At 43.1% G+C, this 27543-nt stretch overlaps 1 protein-coding gene across 1 annotated transcript in view; it reads left to right on the top strand.

The window, feature by feature from the left end:
- The window catches only part of LOC149441183 (kinesin-like protein KIF13B), an 88450-nt gene that overhangs the window by 52642 nt on the left and 8265 nt on the right, over positions 1-27543 (top strand). Inside the window, exons 6-7 of the mRNA XM_089657652.1 lie at positions 18199-18261; positions 25100-26087. Coding sequence (XP_089513778.1) covers positions 18199-18261; positions 25100-26087 — 1051 coding nt within the window. The remainder of the gene's footprint in view (positions 1-18198; positions 18262-25099; positions 26088-27543) is intronic.

The raw sequence follows: 27543 nt of genomic DNA, 5'->3' as shown, positions 1-27543 counted from the left end.
CTGGCCAGTAACACACCTCTTGTATTAGAGTGCTCCCACTCTGGATGAAGGAGCACAGGGGGTGCCCCTAGGACAGTAGCATTGTCAGTCTGGTTGTAGGGGTACTAGCAGATTTAAACACACTAACAAATTGAAGCTGAACTCCAGCTAATACTTTGTTCAGAGTTACATTTCCTTTGGGATATAGGTTTTACATGAATAAATAAAAGCTGATCATTGTAAGCACCCTTGTCGGTTGTAAATGGTTTTTCTCAACACTGTAACTGATGCATTCTGCTAGAGAGCTTGTTCTTTTGAAAAACAACAGACTTACTGGCCAGATCACCGGATGAAAACAGAAGAAAGAAAGCCTAAAAAAAATACTAATGCAGCCAGTACATGGAAGAATTGGTAAGCTGCAATATAATAAATGTTTGCTTTTGGGTTTAATACCTCCTTAAATCACTGCTGTAGGTCAGTGTTGGTGCCGGTGTGTTTTGGGTAGGGAAAGAAAGTATTTTTTTTTCTTTATTTATATAAAAAAAAAAAAAGTCCGGAGATGATTATAGGTATCAGCTGTTCACACAAGTTATATAAATACTTCCCAGTTTGTATAACCCCGACCACCCACCAAATCAGCATTTAGATGTCTTTACAATGCTGAATATAAGTATTAATTTCATTCAATGGGAGCGGATTCCTGCAGTGGGATGAGGATAAATCTCAGCGCGCTTCCCAGTATAAATATCAATTACTAATATTAATGTCTACGTATTATCATAGATATGCTTCCCATGTCTCCTGATGAAACAGATTTATTGTCTGGGAAATGCTAACAATTATCCTCATCCTGTTGCAGGAATCGGCTTTGAGGAATTAATACTTGCGTTCAGCATTGTAAAGACATTAGAATTCTCTGATAGGTGGGTGGCCAGGGTTATACATTTGGGGGATATTTACATAACTGCTGTGATCAGCAGATACGTGTATTTATTTAAGCCTTAAAAAATCACTTTGTGATTTTAAAATATATTTTTTTTATTTCATGATGTTTTTGTTTGTTAAATTGGAACTTTTTTTTTTTTTTTTTTTTTTTTTTTTTTATAGTTACATGGTTCTAGCTTGAACGAATACAACTATGCATTAGTCATACCTGAAAGATCCCCATGGAAGCTGGAAATAACTGTTATAGAAACCGCTACTACAGCGATTGTTGCTGGTGTCCAGATCCTGTGCTGAGCTGCTGCCTTGCTGCTTTATGAACACAGGAGGTCATTTACTTGATGTGGGAGCCCTTTAGAGAACACTCTGCAATTTTTCAATGAATGCAAAGCATTCTGTGATTGGACTAGGTCAGGGGTGGGCAAACTTTTTGACTTGAGGGCCGCAATGGGTTCATATATTGGACCCGGGGGCCGGACCAAGAGTAGATGAATGATGTTTGTGTCATCCATAGTAAGTATAGTAATATTCCCCCATATAGTAATTCATCCCCCATAGTAATTCATCCCCCATATAGTAATTCATCCCCCATATAGTAATTCATTCCCCATATTGTGTCAATTCACTTACCTTTGCTCCGCGCGTTCCTCTCGCCGTGTTCCCGCGCCGTTCCAGTCTTCAGGGCGGACTGTGAGAGGAGCCTAGCTGCCCCGCCTCACGCTGCCCCGCTCCTCACGCTGCCTCGCCTACACACATCCTGACAGGCAATGTTTGCCACGCTCCGCGGGCCGGATTAAAAGGTCCTCCGGGCCGTAGTTTGCCCATTGCTGGACTAGGTGGATATTATGACATCACCACCTCGCCTCTCCACCTCAACCAGTCAAAGAACGCTTTGCATTCATTGAGAACATGCGAAGTGTTCTATGCATGGCACCCGTACCAAACAAATGACCTCCTGTGTTCGCTTTGCAGCAGGGCAGCCACTCAGCATGGGACGCCAAAGCTAGTTGAGTTCACTGGAGTATTGGTGCCTACTACAGTGCTTTCCATGGGGATCCTACAGGTATAGCACATACTTAAAGCAGAACTTCGGGCAAAAACTTCTTTACATGTCATTGTTGCTGATTTCCTACCTTCACTGAATATGTAATCTATCTTTTGGTTCATTCAGTAGTTGCTCTGAAATAGCCTATTCATTTTCATATCAAACTGTTAATTTTCTTTGGTTTCCTGTTCGTAAGACCGTTGGCTGCTATGACATTTTTCACCCAAAAAGGTTTTCTCAAAAGGTGCACTGGTTGCATAGGATGAGACTAAGCTTGGGTGATGGACCCAGAATTCTAGGAGCAGTTGCTCCCATGTTGGAAATTAAACAAGAAAGGCGGAGAGGGGGGCATCTCCGTGTTAGTGGTCATGGTCTAGAAATGGTATGTCCAGCAAAACCCAAAAAGGTTTTCTCAAAAGGTGCACTGGTTGCATAGGATGAGACTAAGCTTGGGTGATGGACCCAGAATTCTAGGAGCAGTTGCTCCCATGTCGGAAATTAAACAAGAAAGGCGGAGAGGGGGGCATCTCTGTTTTAGTGGCCATGGTCTAGAAATGGTATGTCCAGCAATCAGTGTGATAGTTGGGTACCCACCCACCTAATATTGAGTAGGTTCCCCTTTTGCTGTCAAAACAGCTTTTACCCATCTCAGTATGGACACCACTAGACCTCTGAAGGTATGCTGGCACCAAGCCGCCAGTAGCAGATCCTTTAATTCCTATTAGTTGCAAGGTGGGGCCTCCATGGATCGGAGTTGTTTTTCCAGCACATCCCATTGGATTGAGGATTGGAGAATATACAGGCCATGTCAACACTTCAAACTTGTGTTCCTCAAACCATTTATGAACTACACTGCTCCAAAAAATTAAAGGAACACTTTGAAAACCCATCAGATCTCAATGGGAGAAAATATCACGCTGGATATATATACTGATATAAACTGGGTAATGTGTTAGGAACGTAAGGATGCCCCATCGTTTGATAGAAATGAAATTGATTAACCTACAGAGGACTGAATTCAAAGACACCCTGAAAATCAAAGTGAAAACATTATGTAGCAGGCTAGTCCATTTTGCTGAAATTTCATTGCATGAACTTACAAGGGTACTCTGTAGTTTGTATGGCCCCCACGTGCTTGTATGTATGCCTGACAACATTGGGGCATGCTCCTAATGAGATGATGGATGGTGTCCTGGGAACCCACTGCACTAGCGTAGGGTCTAACAATGGGTCCAAGGATTTCATCGTGATACCTAATGGCAGTCAGGGTGCCATTGTCTAGCCTGTAGAGGTCTGTGCGTCCCTCCATGGATATGCCTCCCCAGACCATCACTGACCCACCACCAAAACAGTCATTTTGAACGATGTTACAGGCAGCATAACGTTCTCCACGGCTTCTCCAGACCCTTTCACATCTGTCACATGTGCTCAGGGTGAACCTGCTCTCATCTGTGAAAAGCACAGGATGCCAGCAGTGAACCTACCAATTCTGGTGGTCAGTGGCAAATGCCAAGCGAGCTCTATGGTGCCAGGCAGTGAGCACAGGGCTCACTAGAGGACGTCAGGCCACCCTCATGAAGTCTGTTTCTGATTGTTTGGTCAGAGACATTCACACCAGTGGTCTGCTGGAGGTCATTTTGTAGGGCTCTGGCAGTACTCATCCTGTTCCTCCTTGCACAAAGGAGCAGATACCGGTCCTGCTTATGGGTTAAGGACCTTCTACGGCCCTGTCCAGCTCTCCTAGAGTAACTGCCTGTCTCCTGGAATCTCCTCCATGCTCTTGAGACTGTGCTGGGAGACACAGCAAACCTTCTGGCAATGGCATGTATTGAAGTACCATCCTGGAGGAGTTGGACTGCCTGTAGTGTCCAGGTATCGCCTCATGCTACCAGTAGCGACACTGACCCTAGCCAAATGCAAAACTAGTGAAAAACAGTCAGAAACGATGGGTAGGGAAAAAAATGTCAGTGGCCTTCACCGATAAAACCATTCCTGTTTTGGGGGCCATCTCATTGTTGCTTATCTAGTGCACCTGTTGTTAATTTCATTAACACCAAAACAGCGGAAACTAACAACCCCCTCTGCTACTTAACTGACCAGATCAATTTCCCAGGAGTCTCATTGACTTGATGCAATACTCTGATTAAAAAGTCTTCCTTTAATTTTTTTGAGCAGTGTATTTTTGCTGTATGGCAGGGTTCATTATCCTGCTGAAAGAGGCCACTGCCATCAGGGTATATCATTTCCAAGGAGTGGAGTACTTGGTCACCAGCAATGTTTAGGTATGTGGTACTTGTAACATGGATGGTAGGACCCAAGGTTTCGCAGCAGAACATTGCCCAAAGTATTACACTGCCTCCTCTGGTTTGTCTTCTTCCCATACTACATCCTGGTACCATCCCTTCCCCAGGTAAGTGATGCATGCACACACCCGGCCATCCACATGATGTAAAAGAAAATGTGATTCTTCAGACCAGGCCACCTTCCTTCATTGCTCAGTGGTCCAGTTCTGATGCTCACGTGCCCATTGTAGGTGCTTTTGGCTGTGGACACAGGTCAGCAGGGGCAGGTCAGCAGGGGCAGGTCTGCGGCTACACAGCCCCATACACAACAAACTGTGATGACCTTTTTTTTTTTTTCTGCTTTCAACACATCAGTTTCAGGAACAACGTGTACTTGCTGCCTAATATATCCCACCTAACATTCAGATGCTATTGTAACAAGATAATCAGTGTTGTTCACTTTACTGGTCAGTGGTCATACAGTTATGGCTGATCGTTGTAGATAATAGATAAGAGTGACACCAATTCAGTCTATCTTACATATGCAGTATGTCCAGCCATATAGATAAAAATAAATAAAATCCTCAAGTTCCCCTTGAAATTAAATCGTAGAGCGAAAGATCAGAGTGCCAGACGCCCTTAAGAAATCTCCGTCTTCATTACTTCAGCCGTTAATGTCGTTGGCCTCCGGGGCGAGAAGAAGATCATTGCAGTGTAAGCACTTTCCTAATTATAACATTTCCATAATGTTAGCCCCGCGTCTACTTCAAGTGTTATGTGTGGTCTGTCAGGGGTCACGGGCTCCCAAGCATTCTCTTTTAATAAAGATCTGGCCCCTAATTAGAGCTGATTGCTTCAGAAGGTGAGCCGCTAAATCTCCGAGACGTCTTTTTGCTGAAAGCCTGGCGCTCATCAGCAGGTCATGGCTGTATGTGTGTTTAATTTCTAATGACAGGTGAGGCGCGGGAAGGGCCCGCTGGGACGTGCGCTCTGGAATCAGCAGATTTCACTCATTTACTACGAAGAAAACCAAAAAGGCTCACCGATTATAGATTGACACAATTGTTCCTTCGTCTCTGGATCTGGTGCTGTTTCACCACTAAATGTCACCTGCTTTAGGGTATGGCGTGGATGCAACAAGTAGGAAATGGTGAAAAGTATATAAGAGAACATAAAATGCCAAATTACAGAATTGAAGTAGATATAAACTCAATAACATTTCATATAAGCTTTACCATATCATTCTTAAAGTAGTTTTCCCTCTTTCATTAAACATGATGATCCTGCTATGAAGGCCCTTTTTCAGGCACTTCCTGTTATAGGGTGACACCACTTGACCCTGTATCCCAATTGCACTCCCGTGTTGTGACCCTGTCACATGGGTTTCCATTGGAGACTGTAAGCAGCCATTTCTACAAACGTTACACAGGCACGGTCCATTGTTGTCACCATCAGGAAACCCGCCCTGAGAAATGTCATACCAACCATTCCTCCCACTGACGTCAATGATGGGGCACTATTCCTCCCACTGACACCAATGATGGGACACTATTCCTCCCACTGACACCAATGATGGGGCACTATTCCTCCCACTGACACCAATGATAGGGCACTATTCCTCTCACTGACGTCAATGATGGGGCACTATTCCTCCCACTGACATCAATGATGGGACACTATTCTTCCCACTGAAACCAATGATGGGACACTATTGCTCTCACTAACAATGGGGCACTATTCCTCCCACTGGCACCAATGATAAGGCACTATTCCGTCCACTGTTATAAACGATGGACGCTATTCCTTCCACTGACACCAATGATTGGGCACTATTCCTTTCACTGGCACCAGTGATGGGGCACTATTCCTCCCACTGGCACCAATGATGGAGCACTATTCCACCCATCGACACCAATGATGGGGCACTATTCCTCCCTCCGACAACAATAATGAGGCGCTATTCCATCCACTGATATAAACTATGGACACTATTCCTTCCACTAACACCAATGATGGGGCACTATTCCTCCCACTGACACCAATGATAGGGCACTATTCCTCTCACTGACGTCAATGATGGGGCACTATTCCTCCCACTGACACCAATGATGGGACACTATTCTTCCCACTGAAACCAATGATGGGACACTATTGCTCTCACTAACAATGGGGCACTATTCCTCCCACTGGCACCAATGATAAGGCACTATTCCGTCCACTGTTATAAACGATGGACGCTATTCCTTCCACTGACACCAATGATTGGGCACTATTCCTTTCACTGGCACCAGTGATGGGGCACTATTCCTCCCACTGGCACCAATGATGGAGCACTATTCCACCCATCGACACCAATGATGGGGCACTATTCCTCCCTCCGACAACAATAATGAGGCGCTATTCCATCCACTGATATAAACTATGGACACTATTCCTTCCACTAACACCAATGATGGGGCACTATTCCTCCCACTGACACCAATGATAGGGCACTATTCCTCTCACTGACGTCAATGATGGGGCACTATTCCTCCCACTGACACCAATGATGGGACACTAATCTGCCGACTAATAATATCGATGGGGCACTATTCCTCCTACTGACCACAGATATTCTTCATTTTTTTTACTCCCACTGGCCACTAAGTCATAGTTTACTCCCACTGATGCTGGGGCTTTTTCTACTCGCTGACCACAGTCTGGCCCTCCTAAATTTTGATGGACAGTAAACTGACATTTTGTTTAGAAAATGTGAAGACCCCTGGGCTACATGATGCTGGCCGTCCTCCAGCCAGGAAATGAGGCACGTTCTTTCCCACCTGCTGCAGTGAAATCGGAGTAAGCCATTTCAATATATGAGCTGGTATTACTGTGCAAGACTGAAAGGAAGGCTGGAGGTCAGACTTAACAGGCAGACCCGTGCTTTGGTTTTTGGCAGGTTACATAGGTCAGGTAGCCAGAAGACTAAACTTGAGGTCTGTCCAGGGGCAGACTGACAACTCATGTGGCCCCCGGGCAATAGGAAATCATGGGGGCCTGTGTCCTCGCCCACACTTAAACCACACCCAAAAAAGCCTATGAAAGGTATCAGGGGCATCTCATGGGGTCACCTACTGACCCCAGGCCCTCGGGCCATGCCCGAATGGTCAGTCCGCCCCTGGGTCTGTCATTTACTACTTTGGTGGGGAAACTGAATAATCTTGAGCATGTTACTTTTGATAGTTACTGTAATTCTTTGCTGTATTAAATGAAGCTCTGCCCATAAGCCTTGATGGGAAAGCATTGATCAGGTCAGGAAGGGGAAGAGGGGTAAAGTAGGGTGAATGATAGCATGAAAACGGGAATGTTACTAGTATTTCCATTGTTTTAGCTGATGAGAGGCTCAAGGGGCTGAATAAAACTTAAGGTGAAGCAGAAATTTGCTTTAAACATTCTGTCTGCTGGAACTCTATAGATCGGAGAATCTCTGCCAAGCTTATTGTGTATCTAATAAACACTAGCAATACATCTATCCATTAGTTGGGTTCATGTTAGGCCGTGATCTGCCAGTTACTGATTCCCATTCAGTGGTTTATAAAGGAAGAATTCTGTCCTCTTGTCATTGTTTCTGACTTCTGGTTGTGTGCTAATCACTGGCGGTGAACTACAGACCTCAGCTCCCTTCTCAGTTTGTACATGTTAGAAGATGGTTTTGCAGGAATGGTTAACAGTCTGACCTTCCAGCCAGAAGGACACATGTGTTACAGTAAATCTGTCAGGAGAGGAATTTGTGAGCTGTGATGTTAGTGGCTGTTAGTTTTAAATCCAAGAAAAGAGAATCTCCCCCAATCAAGTTGATTAGTGGAATTTCTGACCTGCCACAAATGGATTTGTAGTATTGGCACATCGAATGACTAGACGCTCTCACAGCCCTTACTAGTGAGCTGCTGATTATGGAATAGACAGTGCTGAGATGTGTTTTTTTTTTTTGGCAACTAACCAAAGTGATGCAGGTGATGGTCCAGATTTTGAATATTGCTGGGTAGCTTCTTCTGTGTTAGCTAAATACTCTCATTAAGTAGGTGCTGACCCAGAGTATTAATCATGTTTTGACTATGACCCAAAGTACTGATCATGTCTTGACACTGGAAGTCGGTCCTGGCCAAATGTACTGTCCATGCCTTGACCCTGATCCAGACTACTGATCATGTCTTGACCCTGACCCAGAGTACTGATCATGCCTTGACCCTCAAAGTAGACCCTGGCCCAAAGTTCTGGTCATGTCTTGACCATGGAAGTAGGTTCTCACACTAAGTAATAATCATGTCTTGACCCTGAAAGTAGACCATGACCCAAAGTACTAATCATGCCTTCACCCTGAAAGTAGACCCTTACCCAAAGTAATGATCATGTCTTGACCCTAACCCAAAGTACTGATCATACCTTTACCCTTCAAGTAAATCCTGACCTAAAGTACTTGTCACATCATGATCTCGGAAGTAGACACTGGCCCAAAGTACTGATCATGTCTTGACCATGGAAGTAGATTATCACCCAAGGTACTGATCTTGTCTTCACCCCGGAAGTTGACCCTGACCCAAAGTACTGATCATGTCTTGACCTTGACCAGAAACACTGATCATGTCTTGACCCTGATCCAAAGTACTGATCATGTTTTGACCCTGGAAGTTGATGCTGACCCAAAGTACTGATCATGTCTTGACCCTGACCAGAAATACTGATCATGTTTTGACCCTGGAAGTTGACCCTGGAAGTTGATGCTGACCCAAAGTACTGATCATGTCTTGACCCTGACCAGAAATACTGATCATGTCTTGACCCTGGAGGTTGACCCAAATCCAAAGTACTGATCATACCACAGATATACTATATGTGGTCCCAATTTAGATTTTTGCCTCTTTGTTCGACAGCAACATATCTGCTTCTGAGTTCCCAGTTCTGCCCAGCTGTTTAAATCTCCAGCCATCCCTTCAGTCTTGCACCTCTATACAGACTCCTTTCCTGTACTGAAATTGCTTATTCTGACTTTTACTGCACATGGCATGTGAGCATTACCTAAGGTGGTGGGCATGAAAATAGTCTTTTTGGGAACACCCACTCCACCAGACTGACATGAACCTATCAAGGCATTTTGCTATTTGCATAACCCCAGCCACTGCTTGTATCAGGATCGAGGGCCTTTAGAAAGGATTACTGAGGCAGGGTTATATGATGTTTTCCGAAAGCTATGTACAGCACCCCACCGGCCCCTCCCACCAGCCATGATCAGCCTGCTTTACATAGAGAAGCACTGAGACCCAGAGATTACATCACTGGGTCTTAAATAATGTATATAATGAAATCAGAAATGTTTCATTTCAAAATGTCATTAGCATGTTGATAAAGGGAGGGAAGGAAGGGATCAGAGAATGCGAAACATAAGCAGATTAAAATTCAGCTTTAATCCATTATTTGGGCATCTTCGTCTCTCCTCCAGAGTCTCCAATTATTTTACATTTCATTTATTTACTTTCTGTTAATTCAAATACTCTACAAAATAGTTCTGCTTTATAATTAGACCAGAAATCTTTTTTTTAATTAGCACAAGTGTAAAAGAAGCACATTAATAAATTCACTTGTGGTTCCATAAAGAGATCTGGAAGACGCCGGGTAATAAGTTAATAATTGGGGCGTTTTGCCGTCTCTCTCCGGCTGCTGTGTGTGTGTGCGTGCGTGCGTGTGTGTGTGTGTGTGTGTGTGTGATTTAGTGCACCTAGCCCCATCATAGTGCTGCTTTTGGACTTTTTCGTTCATATTAAGGTTATTTCTTGTTTTGTCAAAGATTTGATTTGTGTACAAAGGAATTAATGATTTGTGGTAAATGACAGAGAAGTCGTCCATCTCTGAGCTGCCAGAAACTTATTTCACTCATTTGGATTCAACTGACATCTCCTGATATTATGAGATGGTCTAATGCCAGATCCTGTTCTATTTATCAGGTGCTAGCAATGACCAGCACTGGCTACATGGTGGGTTGGACTGATAGCCTTCAAAGTCTAGCAGGAACTTTGGCTACTTGGAATGTTTGTTGCCTCTGTGTTTGGGTGATTTTTGTCCCAGCTCTCCAGTTTTTCCCTTAAGCTGAAATGTTCTGATACAGGCATTTGATCCTACTTAATCTGAAACTGAGATTCTGAGCTCAACACTGCTTTGGGATTTTACTTAATGGTATAGAAACCCAAAATCAAAAATGTAATATATTGCAGGTTACTAGTCCTTGGTGTGGTGGTTACATTGGTTTTCTTTTCTCAAGCTTTTTTTTTTTTTTGCAGTACCTTCACCTGTTGATCCTGCAAATACTTACTGTGCCTGGGTGGCTGCCTCACTCCTCCAGTGTGTCTATCTCACTCCTCCAGTGTGTCTATGAGGGGAAGCATGGTTGTCTGCAAAAAATAAAAAAGAGAGACAGAAAAGCACAGCTACCCATGTGTAGCGTTTATCAAACCTTCAATGAAGAAACAGTTAAAATTGCACTCACATGTAAATGTTTAAAAACATATGCATAAGTCTCCAGCAAGTGGTAGACTTCCAGGTGGTCAATGGTGAGACAGCAAGCCCTTCTGGGTGGATGTAATGTGAGGGACTTGCCTGCGTGCTTTTCCTCCGGGAACTCCAGTTTCCTCCCACACTCCAAAGATATACTGGTAGGTTAATTGGATTTTGTTTAAATTGGCCCTAGTATGTGTATGTAGGGACCTTAGATTGTACGCCCCTTGAGGGTTAGGGACTGATGTGAATGTACAATATATACAGTTGCAAGAAAAAGTATGTGAACCCCTTGGGATTACGTGGAGTTTTGCATGAATTGGGCATAAAATGTGCTCTGAACGTCATCTAAGTCACAACAATAGAAGAACACAGTCTGCTGAACATAATACTACACAAACATTAGATGTTGCCATGGTTTAATTGCACATAACATGTAAACATTCACAGTGCAGGGAAGAAAAAGTATGTGAACCTTTGGACTTAATAACTGGTTGACCCTCCTTTGGCAGCAATAACCTCAACCAAACGTTTCCTGTAGTTGCAGATCAGACCTGCACAACGATCTGGAGTCATTTTGGACCACTCCTCTTCACAAAACTGTTTCAGTGTAGCAATATTCTTGGGATGTCTGGTGTGAATCGCTGTCTTAAAGTCATGCCCAGGGGCGGACTGACAACTCATGGGGCCCCCAGGCCATAGGGGATCATGGGGCCCCTGTGTCCTTGCCCAAACTCAAAAAAGCCTATGAAAAAGGTACCAGGGGCATCTCAAGGGGCCCCCTACTGACCCTGGGCCCTCGGGCAGTGCCCGAGTTTCCAAATGGTCAGTCCGCCTCTGAAATGCTGTGGCATGACCAATCGGGTTGAGGTCAGGACTCTGACTGGGCCACTCCAGAAGGCGTATTCTGTGCTGTTGCAGCCATTGTTTTGTTGAATTACTTGTATGCTTTGGGTCATTGTCCTGTTGCATCACCCATCCTCTGCGGAGCTTCAGTTGGCGGACAGATGGTCGTACGTTTTCCTGCAAAATGTCTTGATAAACTCTGGAATTCATTTTCCCATCAATGACAACAACCCGTCCAGGCCCTGAGGCAGCAAAGCAGCTCCAAACCATGATGCTCCCTCCGCCATGTTTTACAGTGGGGACGAGGTTTTGATGTTGGTGTGCTGTGCCTTTTTTTCTCCACACATAGTGTTGTGTGTTCTTCCCAAACAACTCAATCTTGATTTCATCTGTCCACAGTATATTTTGCCAGTAGTGCTGTGGAACATCCAGGGAACTCCAGTTTCCTCCCACACTCCAAAGACATATTGGTAGGTTAATTGGATCTTGTTTAAATTGGCCCTAGTATGTGTATGTATGAATGTAAGTTAGGGACCTTAGATTGTACGCCCCTTGAGGGTTAAGGACTGATGTGAATGTACAATATATATGTAATGTGCTGCGTAAATTGATGGCGCTATAAAAGTACCTGAAATAAATACTTGAAGCCAGGAATTAGGCCAAGGGAACACGAAGTACCAGCAGGACCAAAAAGATGTATCTGTATATCACATAGATGATAACCCCAGTGGACAGCAGTGAAGTGTAACAAGCTGACCAGGTGGCTGTGATGACACCATGGGGTTTATTTACTAAAGCTGGAGAGTCCAAAATCAGACTCCCTTCTGCATAGAAACCAATCAGCTTCCAGGTTTCATTGCCAAAGCTTCATTGAACAAGCTGAGGTTAGAAGCTGATTGGTTTCTATGCAGAAGGGAGTCTGATTTTGGACTCTCCAGCTTTAGTAAATAAACCCCCATAAGCCACATAATTGGGCATGGCTATGCGTTTTGGGGCAGGGCACCTTGGTTGTCACTCTTGGCTGCGCTCCTGATATAGACTACAAATGTGTTCATATGTCTTTATCTTCATTACACGGGGGTATACCTTAGTGATTGGATTAAGGTGTGTATGGTACCTGTGTGGATGTAAATGTTGGGGTATCCTCCTAACACTCATTAGATATAAAGAAGTGGCTCGTATACGCTAATGTTATGTATACCATGACTTGGATAAATGAGAACCTTCACAGAAACAACTGGCACAGATTAGCCGTTTTTTGGCCTCTTAGAAGGCAGCATTGAACACTTTTGATTATTAGTGGCACTCATTATTATCCAATCAATATTCATGTTGGAAAAACCTTTCGCCCAGAGGCCTGATCCTTCACTGTTTTGTGTAGAAGACTGGAAGTGAATCTCCAACCAAAGCTTTATATGTTTATTTTGTTCTGGATAGTGGAGATGGGTGAGGGCTTCTGTCAGTTTTTTTGGAGTTTTCATCATGAATTGCTCCACACGGCCTGTAGCTTTACAGGTCAGTGGGGGCTTGTTTAAACTCATTTAGTGCTTGTAAAGTATATGTAAATGCTATAATGTCCATAGACTGACCACAATTACACTCCAAAGAGACATGATATACTTTCACCACAAGGCAAGGAGCACATGGGACCCAAACACTACAGCAACTTACTCTCAGATGAGCTGATAGCCTCTATGTCTCACCTTCTTGGAGATGCTTCCGTGTTGCTCCTTGTCGCTTCTTAATGCCTCCATGTCATTTTATGGATGCCACCAAATTGTTCTGCAACTTTTGTCAGTGTTAGATTTTATACACATATAATACTTCTTTTAGTGTCTTGAGGTGATTATGAATGAAAGAACCGTTGAAATAAAAAATATAATGTATCATGAACAGTTCCATGTAGATAAAACTAGAAATATCAAGCCGAAGTTTAAAGAAAAGTCACCATCATTGTCATGGCTGTCCAGCCATGTGCTGTGTTGTCCTTCATGTGATCTTGTCTTGTTCAACGCAGCTGAGTCCGAGTAAGAAGGTGGAAGTGACGTTAATGACTATTTCTCGTCTTGCAGCACCTGTTCCAGCTTCTCAGAATGTTCTTATGTGTGTCTGTTTGAACAGCCATGTATGTGTGTTAGAGTGTCAGTGTTAACGTCCCCCTATCAGACTCCTTTATGGTCTTTTATGAAAAAAAATACATGTCATAACTTGGGATCTTGAGGCCTTGTATGGAAAGCAGTACTGCTTAGCAGAGCAATTTCATAGAAGGGAGGGGACGCTAGATATATGATGTTTTTGATGGACAGGTACATATGTGGTCCATAATAAGCTGGTGATGTAACTACTCATATTTAAATGATAATATAAATTAAGAACATATTACAACATATCAATGTTTAATCACTAATTTATATATGTAACAATATTACCAACTTATAAATCATACTAAATACACACAGATACTATTAAAATACATTATGTAATAATGAGTCACTTCTAATACCCTTGACATTTACTAGAGACTTCTAACCAGCTGTGCCTTAATATAGAATACTCGGCTATCAGCTGGTTTAGCTAGCTCAGCTTAACTCCTGGTTTATTTTACTGTCTCAGCTTAGTACTGAAGAATTAAATACTACCATTTGTCAAAGACCATTCACACATATTAATATTAATTATGATTAATCATAAAAACCAAATACTTTGCAAGCTTGCCATCGATATAAGTGCCGAATCATGAATTTGATTAATTCATTTTCTTCAGTCAGAGAGGAAGTAAATCGGGTAAAATGGTCACTGCAACTCAAAGTGTCACTGGTGCAAACAAATGCCAATCGTCACAGGCCTTTAGGAAGAGATGCACCCATCTGTGCTGAGCCATGGGCAAATGTCACATGGGCAATCATGTCTTTGAACCAGTGGTAGAATCGCTAAGAGCTCACTCACCTTCTCAGAGATATCTCCTTGTCACTGTAATCAAGGTTCTGCAACGTTTTCATCTGAGAGAAAGCAACTCTGGTAAAATGGTGGCTGCAGCTCAAAGTGTCCACAGTGTGGACAAATGCCGATCATCACAGGCCCTTAGGAAGAGCTGTGCCTATTTGTGCCAAGCCATAGTCTCATGTCACGTGGGCAATCCTGTCTTCGAACCAGTGGTAAAATCGCCAAGAGGACACTCACCTTCTAGAAGATGTCTCCTTGTCACTGTAATCAAAGATCTGCAATGTTTTGGTCGGAGAGAAAGCAACTCTGGTTTAATGGTGACTGCAACTCAAAGTATCACAGATGCAAACAAATGCCTAACATCACAGGCCCTTAGGAAGAGATGTGCCTATCTATGCCAAGCCATAGCCAATCGAGTCTTTGAAGTAGTGGTAGAATCTTTCTGAGTGAAGAGTTCACTCACCTTCTCGAAAGTGTCTCCATGCCTTTAGAATCAAGGTTCTGCAGCATTTTGGTCAGAGAGGAAGGGACTCAAGTAAAAAAGTGGCTGCAAGTTGAAGTGTCACCAGCAGCAGAATGGCCATTGTGGCGTAGGCTTTAGCCCTGTTTTTGCTCTCACAATCTGGTAAGCTCCTGTCAGTGCAAGAAGAGTTAAGCTCTTTAAGATAACCCATCTCATCTGTCCCTCTATTTGCTGTGACAGCCCCAATAATAGACATGCTTAACCTTATTTATGGAGCGATCAGGTGGAAATAGACCTTGCTCTTCTCAGCTTTCCGATGGCTCCAATCCAGGAGGGACCAGTAAAGAGCTTCTTGTCAGAGCATTATGTCTATACGAGTGAGATATGAGGGTCTGGGCAGAGCCGCAGCCATGCTCCGCTTCACCACAGAGCGGCCATCAGGGTGCATAAAATATGGCTTGATCCAGGTTACTGATAACGGGGCTTCAATTACTACATCCTGATAGTCTGCTGTTTTCTTCTGGATCTTCAGTCATTATGGAGACCACATATAAATACCTCCTCTCACCATGAAGTCATATTCAGCAACCCCTCACCACTACTGCTACATGTGCAACAAACAAATGATGGACATTTATATTTATTGAAAAGGTCATTGGAAAATTAAATTATCCCACTTTAGAGCATTTCACTTTGCCGCTGCGAGTGGTTATTGCCTTTTAGTGCTGCAAAAATTCAGCTGTTAATAACTTTCTATCTTATGAGAAATCCATCTAGATTTGAGAATTTGTTTCCATGGCTTGTACAGCTTCCTATTAGTAATTAAATTTATACAAATATCTGTTTTCATAGAAATATTATGTTTTATTATGTGTTTATTTTTTTTACTAAAATTCTTTTTTTTTATCCTTTTTTTATTATCCATTAAGTTATGAATGAACAGGCCGTGGTATGCAGTAGTACAGCAAAATATAACAGAACTGATCGCAATATCCTCTTTGCTATAAATGCTCCCCTTCATTGGATAAAATACTGTGTTTAAAAGACAACTGCATTTTTTTTTTTTTCATCCTTTGTTGCATTTTAGTTGGCCAGACACTGGCCGATTCGGTTCCTGTGCCAGGTCCATTTGATCAAGCCAAAATTTGCTCCATGGGTGGCCCTGTCACACCATTCCAGGCCAACATCCTTCAGCTGAAAAATTGTTGGCCCAAAAGCTCTATCCATTGAGATTTTCGGTATTCCGATTTCGGTATTCCGACAGCTACAGCTGCTTTCTGTCCGAGCACTAAAGCCGAAGCTGGAGATTCTTCCATCCATGCTGTTTAGCAAGGATGGAGGAGTATGTTAGATATATTTTGTTCATCCTGCCAGTCTTAGTGTATGGCCAGCTTTAGCGCTGCTTTGCCTCTTCCTGTCTACACTTGCTCCAGTGATAGCTGCATGGCATTACTCAGGGCAGGTTTCCTGCTGGTAACAACATTGGGTCATGCCTGAAAAATGCATGTTCAAACAGTTGTCTCTATTAGAAGCCTGTGTGACAATGCAGGGGTACAATTAGAAGACAGGGACAAAGTGTTGTCACCTAATAGGAAGTTTCTGAACAAGGACCTTAAAGTGATTCTAAAGGCTTGATTTTTTTTAACAAATAATAAACATCATAGTTACCCACTCTGTAATGGTTTTGTAAAGAGCAGCCCAGATCCTCCTCTTCTCAGGTCCCCTGCTGGCACTCCTGGCTCCAACCCCCCCACTGAGGACCCCCATAGCATGCTGCTTGCTATGGGGGCACTCATGCATACTCCCGAGCTGCCTCTGTGTGTCCATAAGGCACAGATAGTGGCTCTCAACCCCACCCCCTCCTCACCGACTGTTGATTGGCTCCTGCTGCTGTCTCTGAGCCAATAAGGAGGGAGAGAGAGGAGAGAGCTGCTTCTCTCGTGCACATCACTGGATCAAGATCGGGCTCAGGTAAGTATAAGGGGGGCGGCTGGGGCTGTTTGTCGAAGGTTTTTTTAGTTTAATGAAGAAAATGCATTAAGGCAAAACACCTTCTGACTTTAGAACCACTTTAATAGCAGGATCACCAAGGATTATTTTATAGAAAGCGCCAGATTTCTAAATATTACAAATTACTTTTGTAAATTACATAACCATTGTTATAGCTTATGTATACTCTTACATATTTTGCCTTTAACCCCCACAGCAGCATTTACAGAATTGGGGTGCTTTAAAACAACCAAAAATTTTAAACAATTTAAAATCTTTATTGAATGTCTACATACAGTATATTGTGTATGTACATTTAAAATGTTATGGATTTTAGCAAAGCGTTCCTGTTTGTCCTGAATTAGATGTCTGAAATTTGCTGTAAGAAAGGCCCCCACTATAGCAGCTGTAGCTCACAGAACCTATATTAATAAAGGACTTTCCAAATGTTATCATGCTCTTAGGGGGCAGTAGCTGTATTGACAATATTAACCCATGGCAAGTGAATATAAACAGGGCCCAATCGCACTATTGGGAGTCTATTTAAAAAAAAGTTAATTGTGCAGATGCCTCAAGGGTTCATACAGCAACCCTGTATTGTGTCTAATAGGTTTATTTCCAGTAAGTGTCAGCTCCATCTAGTGGCTATAATTCTGTATTTTTCTGAAATACCTCAATCATTGAAATACCTCAATCATTAAAATACCGTATTATGGCCACTTGATAGAGCTGACAATTATAGGAAATGAACAGATTATTTGTGACAGCTGTGCTCATGCTTGACACATTCGCACAGTGAAGTTTTTTTTTTTTTTTTCCTTTTTTATAAGGAGACCCCTTACTGTCAAACTCTGGACATTTGCAAAGCTCATCCCTTCATATGCTGCATTACAGTTCCTTAGTGCCTCTGCTTTCTAGACAACATTCCACTCTACAGGCAGGTTGGGGAGGTCACTAGATAAAGTCTTATCATGCATTATGGTCCAGGAGGGCCAGCAGCAGTCTGAACATATGTTCCAGTAGGTGCAGGAATAGGTATCCTACAAGAGGGCCTTTTACGAAGAAAAAAAAAAAAGTCTAAACTGCAGATTTATTTAACTGTGTCTGTTTTGGATACATTTAGCAGCTTGTTTCATTCTACATAAAATAAATATAACAAATCCCATACCTTGTCTCCCTTCCAGCCCGTCCCTCGGATTATAGTCCAGTCTGCAAGTGTCGATGACACCGCGTTCAAGCCAAAAACGGTAAGTAGGAGAAACCCAAAAGGATACAGCTTGTGTGTATGGTGGAATACAACTAGTCCTATTACAAGGGCGACCTGCATATTATCATGATAAATGTATTCATTCATTTCTCTCCATTGTCTCAGGTGTATATCAATATAAGGATTTTTGTTCCTCTTGTTAAAACTCTTTCCTCCTAAAACCAATATTTAGGTGTCGTGGTTTCTGCCAACTTTAGTCACATGTCAGCTCGTTATATCTCCCAAAGGTTCTAGTAGCCTACCCAAAGTTCCCATTTCCACTCAACTGCCACAGTCATTACAAAGCCTCATGATGGTACTACACTCTCTTAATGGGCTTCCATGAAGAAAACAATTAAGGAATTCAGATGTAGCTAATCAGGGTTTTCAGAGTAATCCGGATTTAGAACAGCCTTTCTCAACCTTTTTAACGTGAAAGAACTCTGGAAATAATTTTCCAGTTTCAGGGTCCCCTGATATGAATTACTATATTTGCAGCTCAAGGTACATTGGTATGAATGTCCCTTACATTGGTGGTCAATGGGAAGAATGCTCCTGTTCAATCCTGGTTTAGGCCTTTTCCGCGAGGCTGAGAAGATGAGCCAGTGAAAAGTCTGAGAGTCCGACATGGCAATCTTCCGGTTTATGTTGCCCCATGTCTGAAAATACTTTGGCAGTGGCAGGTGACAGTGGAGGATATCAGGTCCCTTCCCAGGAAGTGTCTGGAGGAGAGGATTTTGGCTTCTGCTTTCAGTGTATCACTTGGCCTTAAAGCATTCCCCAGGTTCTTTAATGAGGGAGGGTTGCATTTAATTAATTTGGAGAGAATCCCATTGAAGTTTAGGGTTCAAGCCTGGCTCACTTTCCATGGAAGGCTCTATGTAAGAGGGAACCTGAAATATCGCCCTGTGGATGATCTGGATTGTCCTAGAGCGGAGTGTGTTGGTAGAGTGGAGTCTATGGACCACTTTCTGCTCCAGTGTCCCTTTAACATAGAGGTGTATAAAAGGGTGGGGAGGGTTTTAGGCATGCCTTTTCTCTATTGTATGAGTAATGCGGAGTGGGTGTACGGGGCATTCCCGACTCACTAGGATTTTGATACACTTTTTCTAGTTAGTATAGTTGTTTGTTACTTCATGTGGAATGCACGGTGCCAGATTGCCCTGCATAAGAAAGTCCTTCCTGTCGGGGTGGTGGTGCACGATATTCTGGGTGAGGTTGGGACGTTTCAGGGTTTTGAGAAGGGCAGGGAGCCTCCTCAGGTGGTCTGGATAAGGGCATGGAGGAATATCAAACCTGCCTTTGGCGAACTGTCCACCTCTGGTTGGGGGGTTCTTTTCTTATGCTGTTCTTTTCACTCCCTTAGTTTTTGTTGGTTAGGATCTTCTTCAAGGGCTGCATGCATTGGTGGTCAGTGGGAAAAATGTCCTTTACATTGGCGGTCAGTGGGAAGAATGTCCCTTACATTGGTGATCAGTGGGAAGAATGTCCCTTACATTGGTGATCAGTGGGAAGAATGTCCCTTACATTGGTGATCAGTGGGAAGAATGTCCTTTACATTGGTGATCAGTGGGAAGAATGTCCTTTACATTGGTGGTCAGTTGGAAGAATATCCCTTACATTGGTGGTCAGTGGGAAGAATATCCCTTACATTGGTGGTCAGTGGGAAGAATGTCCCTTGCATTGGTGGTCAGTGGGAAGAATGTCCCTTACATTGGCGGTCAGTGGGAAGAATGTCCTTTACATTGGCGGTCAGTGGGAAGAATATCCCTTACATTGGTGGTCAGTGGGAAGAATGTCTCTTACATTGGTGGTCAGTGGGAAGAATATCCCTTACATTGGTGGTCAGTGGGAAGATGATCCCTTACATTGGTGGTCAGTGGGAATTGATGCCCTTACATTGGTGGTCAGTGGGAATTGATGCCCTTACATCGGTAATCAGTGGGAAGAATGCTCCTTACGTTGGTGATCAGTGGGAAGAATGATCCTTACATTGGTGATCAGTGGGAAGAATGCTCCTTACGTTGGTACTCAGTGGGGAGAATACTCCTTACACATCTAAAAAGATTATCAGTGGTTCCTTATCTGAGAGGCAGAAGTTGTCCATTGCTCAAGAAACCCCTAGCAACCTTTATAGAAACCCTGGTTGAGAGAGGCTGGTTTTTGATATACCTTGTACATTCTTCAGAACATCCTGATAGCACACATCCTCAGGTAAAGTGTCAGTTTGACAGAAGAAGTCCTGATTGGTGTAGCAGTTGGCACTGATCAGCTGAGACAAATATTTTAACGGCTTGTTAAAATGTTAACAGAAACTCATGCATTGTATTAACTGTAGCTGTCAGGAGCAGCAAACTACAGACAAACAATGGGATTTCCCTTGTCGTGCGACTCCTGTCACATCAGAAGTGACATTAGTGTGAACCGGGGCTAAAACTAAATAATGTCAAATACCATAACACTACAAATAAAGATTCATTTGCCTTCCCTCCCCCCCCCTCCCCAAACAAAACCAAAACAGGCCTTGTCTGCATCATAATTAAATAATTGGTCCATACCTGAAATGTAAATTTTGGCTCAAGGGCTTAACTGGTTAATTTGCAAAAGGATTTACTTACTGAATACATTAACCCCTTTACGCCGCCTGCACACAAATGTGCGGCCTCCCGGCGTCTGGGCCTAGACGCCAAACAGGCGCACATTTGCGTTCATGTAACAAAAAACATATGTGCTGAGAGTGCGCGCTCCAAGCACACATGTCCAGTACTCAAGGAAAGGTCCCGGTCCGCTCTTTCGATCGGGACCTTTCCCGATCATGTGACCGTTGTGACGACGCGTCACGGCGGTCACATGATCCCCAAACCCCGCCACCGCCTCCCGGTGTCTGAAACTCTTAAAGGGCAGGGAGACGCTGGTGGGAAGGGGTTAATATTCAGGCAAATAAAAAAAAACCTTTACAGTACATTTTGAGAATACAAGTTATTTAAAGTGGGAATGTAATCTTTTCATCTGCTTATTTACCTTCCCCCCCCCCCCCCTCCCTTTTCAATAACATTCTAATTAAATTTTTAAATAAAACCTTTGTATAGTACATACAAAATAAAAATTATATTACTAATGAATAATAATATTTAGTGCTGCGCTCCCGTGCTAAATTAATTATATAAAAAAACTGGCAACAGTGATTATCAGTTCATAATCAAACTATATACTTGAGTATATAGTTTGATTATGAACTGATAATCACTGTTGCAAGTTTTTTTATATAATTCATTTAGCACTGGAGCGCAGCAGTAAATATTATTATTCATTAGTAATATAATTTTTATTTTGTATGCTGTGGCACTATTTATGAGTTGGTATAAGGAGCTAGCGAACCAAATGTGCATGTATTAGTAAATTATTTGATTAATTGATCACTTATATTTCACCATATTAGCTCACAAGTATTAATATCACTTGATTTGTATAGTACATACCTTCTGTTATACCCAGTGCTATCAATGGGTCTCTTTGCTTCTCTATGCAATGCCTGCAGATCATGGCTTCTGGGAGGGGCCTACAGGCTTTTGTAAATAGCTTCCTGAAAACATCATAGCTCCCTGCCTACGTAGTCCACTCAGTAACCCTGAGCCCTGATGAATGCAGTGGGCTGGCTCTTGGGAGAAGTTATGCAAATATCAAAATACCTTGATGGGTGGATGCCAGGAGGAATGAGTGTTCTAGGCAGATTTTCAGGCAAACCTTCCTAAGTAATGCCCACATATGTTGTTGAGCCTTCCATGATTAAAATAATTGAAATCCAGTGCATGAAAGGGGCTGGCGCCAGGGGCAGTCAGCCTTGGCAGGAAAGAGCTAGATGATGCCAGACATCCTCCAGCAAGGAAATGGGTCTTTATCTCATTTTCTGCAGCTTCTAATGCACATTTGAGAAGCTCACAGTGTGCAGTGAAATCAGAGCAAGCATTTTCAGTCCAAGAGAGGAGCCGGTACAACTGTGCAAGACTGAAGGGAAGGCTGGAGTTTCACTTGAATGCATCATTAATATTTATAAATAACAAATGTCTGTCCATGTTGCAGTGTTTCTTTGTCAGTCGGGGTAGCAAGCCACCCAAATTCCTTACTGATGATATGGACAGATTCCTGTCTAACAAGTGTCTATGTTCTTCGTACGGTTCCAGGCTGGGAGTTGTAGTTTTCAGAGCTGTGCTGACCTTCTTCTTTCTAATTATTTTTCTGATTGTGGTATGAGGTGAGGACGCCCCTAATTGTGTAATGAATTTTGAGATCACCGATTACCGGCAATTGAATTTCCAGGTCGTGTCAAAAACCTCTCTTGTGCCTCCCCCATAACTCTGCCGGCTGACAGGCAGTATTGATTACCCGAGTTTAGTACATGTTGCCTCTGGGAAATAGATCTGAGAAATGGTGTGTTTAATCTCCGAAGCAGCCTCTAAATTCTTCACCTGTAAATTGACAGGCCCCGGGAAAATGGAGGGCGGCGGGGAAGAAAATTTGGAAGGGAAAATATAAATCTTTGGCAGCCAGTTGGAAATTCATGATTTATCCCGGCCTTAAGTGCAGCCAGAGAAGTGTTAGAGACGTATAGATCACCGCAGCCCTCCTGAACCCATAAATCGTGTGCGACACAGCAGCAGATGGAGCAGTCCTGTCACATAAATCAACGTTCAAGTAAATATTGGGGAGGTGGGGGGGTATTCCTTGTGCACAGTTTGTCCTTTTGCGAGAGGTGATCCACAACTGTCCTCTATTCTTCATAGTTAACACCTTCCAATCAGGATCCTTGTAAGGTCTTGGGGGCCAGGTCTGAATAAAGTGTAGGTTCAGGCGGCTGTGTTGACACATTTAAAGGTGAACTTGGGTAACTGGTATTTACATGTGAACTCAACCGCCTACCGCACTGCAGTGTAGAGGAACAACACACCTGTGCTGATTCTATGGCTTGGCTAGACATATAGCACACAATGCAGACATGGTTCTTTTAGGAATGTCAATATATAGGCTTCAGTATGTGATAACACAATTAGTACAACAAGCTGTTACCAGGTATTTGGGAGGATTTCAGCAAGCATCAAGCAGCTTTGCCAAGCCTTGAAGAAAAATGAGTTCCCAGTATGGGGATTTTAAACACAGGTCTTAAGAGGAGGTTGACTTTCATTTTAAACCTTTGACTGCCAAGGATGGGTCTTACAAGTCATGGCAAACACTTTCACTGCCAAGGATGTGGCCTACACACCATGATAAACCTTTTGACTGCCAAATATGTATCCTACACATCATGGCATGAAATATGTCACCCGCCCACCACGGATTCTCCAAATCGGTCCAAAGCTTTGAGTGGTATCATCATATTTACAAAGCTAATTTTTTGGAACCACACAGGACCCCTTCATCTGAAAAATTAGTTGCCTGATAAAGAGGTCCTGCATGGATTTGAAATGTTGCCTTTGTAAATATTCTGTGACCGCTGAATAAAGTTTTGGAGTATCCTTAGTGTGCTGGTGACCTATTTCCTACTCTGAATGTCTACGGTTTCTAGCCGGTGGTATTTCCAGGAACGTGCTCGTTGGGAATATTATGATTTTACCTACACATCATGGTTTACCCTTTCACTGCCAAGTATGTGGCCTACATATCATTGCAAACTTTTTGACTGCCAGAGATGTGTCCTACACATCATGGTAATTGCCAAGGATGTAGCCTACACATCATGGTAAACCTTTTGAGTGGCAAAGATGTGTCTTACACATCATGAAAAATCTTTTGACTGCCAAAGACGTGTCCTACTTGTCTTGGCAAACGTTTTGAGTGGAGTGGGAGTCTATTGCAATGGCGAGACTGTTGCAGTGCAGTTTTATTAATTGGCAGTAAAAAAAAAAAAAGAAAAGAAATTCGGGAGGCAGTGGGATTTTCTCCTGGACACCTGACAGCCATTGCCACAGCCGGCTTCTCACACTCAACATGGACCTAAAGCCTAGTGAAGAACCAGTCGGGTGAAGACAGTACTGGATGCCAAGGGGGATTTTTTAAATTAGGACATTCAGGAGGCAGTGAGATTGTCTCCTGGACACCTGACAGCCATTGTTCTACCACACTTAAAAGCAAGCCACCACAGAAAACATTTCCAAGGGTAGCAGACACTCCTATCAGTGTACAGGAGCAGAGGAACTTCAGTTAAAAAAGAATTTCAGCAGCTACAATAAACTGTTGACTTCAATTAAAAAGACACTTACCAGCCCAGGGAATCAGCACCTTCTTCACCCCGACTGGCTTTAGGTCCATGTTGACTGTGAGAAGCCGGCTGTGACTCCCTATGGCTGCACAGCTGGCTTCCCACTGTGCTTGTGTGAGGCACGCTGCACTTTCTGAATGTGTCTCGAAGCCTCCTGGGACCTGTGATGTGTCCTAGGATGTTGCGGGTGGTGAGGGTGGGCCGAACTTTTGCTCCAATCACCTAGTATCTCTGGAGTACACTTTTGCTTGACTCCAGTATTAATTGTAAAGGCATTACAGCTGGGTGGACACGGATTCAGCAGTTAATTGAAATGCCACCAGCTAAGTATACATGCAGACAACGACAGCATATTTTTATTAACGCTCATGCATAAAAAAAAAGGGCGCCATTGACAGGAAGGCACCCCTGTGCCGTAAGTGTTACTGTGGCTGGAGTTTTCATTTGATATGTGTTACATTAATTCCGATCTTTTGATTTAATTTCTGTCCATTTCTCTGTTTGTAGTCCAGTGTCATATTAGTTGGTCAATGATTGACATTATGAACATCTGTAATGGTCTGCTAATTCTTTTGTCAATTGCCAGGTTGCCCCTGAAGAACGGACTATAACCCACCAACCAGTGATTGCTCGCTCACCAACGCAAGAGAAAAAAAATGAGAAGCCATCTACAGTGCCTTCACAGCCAAAACCATGTGAATCTCCAGTACAAGATTCCCAAGAGGGTCCTCCAAGTCCTGTCAGTGAAGCTTCAAGTGGGTACTTTTCCCACAGCGTCTCCACAGCCACTTTATCAGAGGCATTAACTACAGGAAATGAGATGCCTACAGGTCAAACGTTAAGCCCAACAGCTACTGACATTAGTCCACCCAGTGTACCTTTTGCTCAAGAGACCTCTAAAAAAGAATCTACAAGCAAAATAGATGCCACCCCAGTTGGGGTTTACCACAAAACCCATGTTGGGCTTCAAGAAGATATTCCAGCTGGTGGTACAAATGTTAAGGAAGTGAATGACTCGGTAGGTTCAGTCCTTGTTGATCACAGCAAGCCTAGTTTAGAAGGTCATGTTAGGAAACATGAAGAGCCCCTTTTGACAAACTTGCAAGCCCATCGCACTACAGCCACCTCAGAAAGTATTTCTTCAGAAAAAATCGCTGCAAGCACCTTATCTTCAGAAAACCACAAGGACACTCAACCATTGCTCATGGCCGAACACTTAAACCAAACCAAAGGCGTTGTGTCTCCATTCAGGATACAAAAAGTAAAGCCGTCAGAACTGAAATCTTTCACACGGATGCTTGGAGATGACCTTGAGGATGTGCCTAGTTTAGAGAAGCCGGGGAGTGCTGTCAAGTTAAAAGAAAGTAAGGAAGCATTGGATGAGCAAATAGAAAGCGTAGAAGAGAAAATGGATGTGGCATCTGACTCTGAGGAGTGCCAGGAAGTCCCTGAATGGTTGAAAGAAGGGGAATATGTGACAGTCGGGACAAATAAGACTGGTATCGTCAGATACGTTGGCTCTGTAGATTTTCAAGCAGGGACCTGGGTTGGCGTGGAGCTTGATTTGCCAGCAGGTAAGGCACTTTAATGCCACAAAATTACACCAATAGTGCCAAATTACTTAACGCCAGACTGATTATGAAAGATCTTTAGAATTCATGATGCTGTTTGCCTAGATATATTCTCTGATAAATTGTGGTCCCTGTATAAACCGGTTAGTTTGTTTGGGATAATGTGACCCTTTATGTACACACAGGTGGACTCTATTCAGTCAGTTTAGTAAATTCTTAAAGCAATTGGCAGAACCAAAGCTTATTAAGAGGTTTCAAAGCAAAGAGGGTGTACACTTGTGCAAACAAGCCTTGTTAATAGTTTGAAATAGTTTTTACATAAAATGACAATTAGATTAATTTAGTTCCAGGTTGCAATACTACAACTCTAATCTCAGCAGCATGTACTGCGTACCACATCACAGGGTCCAAAAGCCAGTCGGCCACATGGTTGGGAAGCCTCCAGGAGAATTTCAGAGAAGAATCTCTTACTAAAATAATAGGATAGTCTTTTACACAACAGACCTGAAGACCTGTCCATTCTCCTGGGACACTAGTGTAAAAAAAAAAAAAGTAGTAGTAGTTTGCCAGTGTCCAATCCTCCTGTAGGCAGCAGTATACCCCGAAGGTTTAAGACTTCCTGTGTCCCGAAAGGGACAAGAAAAAAAAAAAAATAAAGGGCCCCCACGCAAGCACATACAGTGACGGAAATAAGTATTTGCTCCCCTGCTGATTTTGAATGTTTGCCCACTCACAAAGAAATGATCAGTCTAAAAATCAAATGGTAGATGTATTGTAACACTGAGAGACAGAATGAGGGAAATAAGTATTTGATCCCCTTCACAAAACATGACTTAGTACTTGGTGGCAAATCCCTTGTTGGCAATCACAGAGGTCAGACGTTTCCTGTAGTTGGCCATCAGGTTTGCACACATCTCAGGAGGGATTTTGGCCCACTCTTCTTGGCAGATCCTCTCCAAGTCATTAAGATTTGGTGGCTGACGTTTGGCAACTCATACTTTCAGCTCCCTCCACAGATTTTCAATCGGATTAAGGTCTGGAGACTGGCTGGGCCACTCAAGGACCTTAATGTGCTTCTTCTGGAGCCACTCCTTTGTTGCCTTGGCCGTGTGTTTTGGGTCATTGTCATGCTGGAACACTCATCCATGACCCATTTTCAATGCCCTGGCTGAGGGAAGAAGGATCTCACCCAAGATTTGATGGTACATTTCCCCGTCCATCGTCCCTTTTGATGTGGTGCAGTTTGGTAGCTCAGTCCAGCCTTGTGTAGGTCCACAATCTTGCCCCTGACATCCTTGGACAGCTCTTTGGTCTTTGCCATGGTGGAGAGTTTGGAATCTGATTGTTTGATTGCTGCTGTGGACAGGTGTCTTTTATACAGGTAACAAAATGAGATTAGCAGCACTCCCTTTAAGAGACTGCTTCTAATCTCAGCTTGTTACCTGTATGAAAAACACCT

The sequence above is a fragment of the Staurois parvus genome, unplaced genomic scaffold, assembly GCF_062004578.1.
Source record: "Staurois parvus isolate SC_StPar_1 unplaced genomic scaffold, SC_StPar_1.0 ptg001016l, whole genome shotgun sequence".
NCBI classification, from domain to species: domain Eukaryota; kingdom Metazoa; phylum Chordata; class Amphibia; order Anura; family Ranidae; genus Staurois; species Staurois parvus.
The sequence above is the reverse complement of the archived record's forward strand: the minus strand, read 5'-3'. Positions and strand labels throughout refer to the sequence as shown.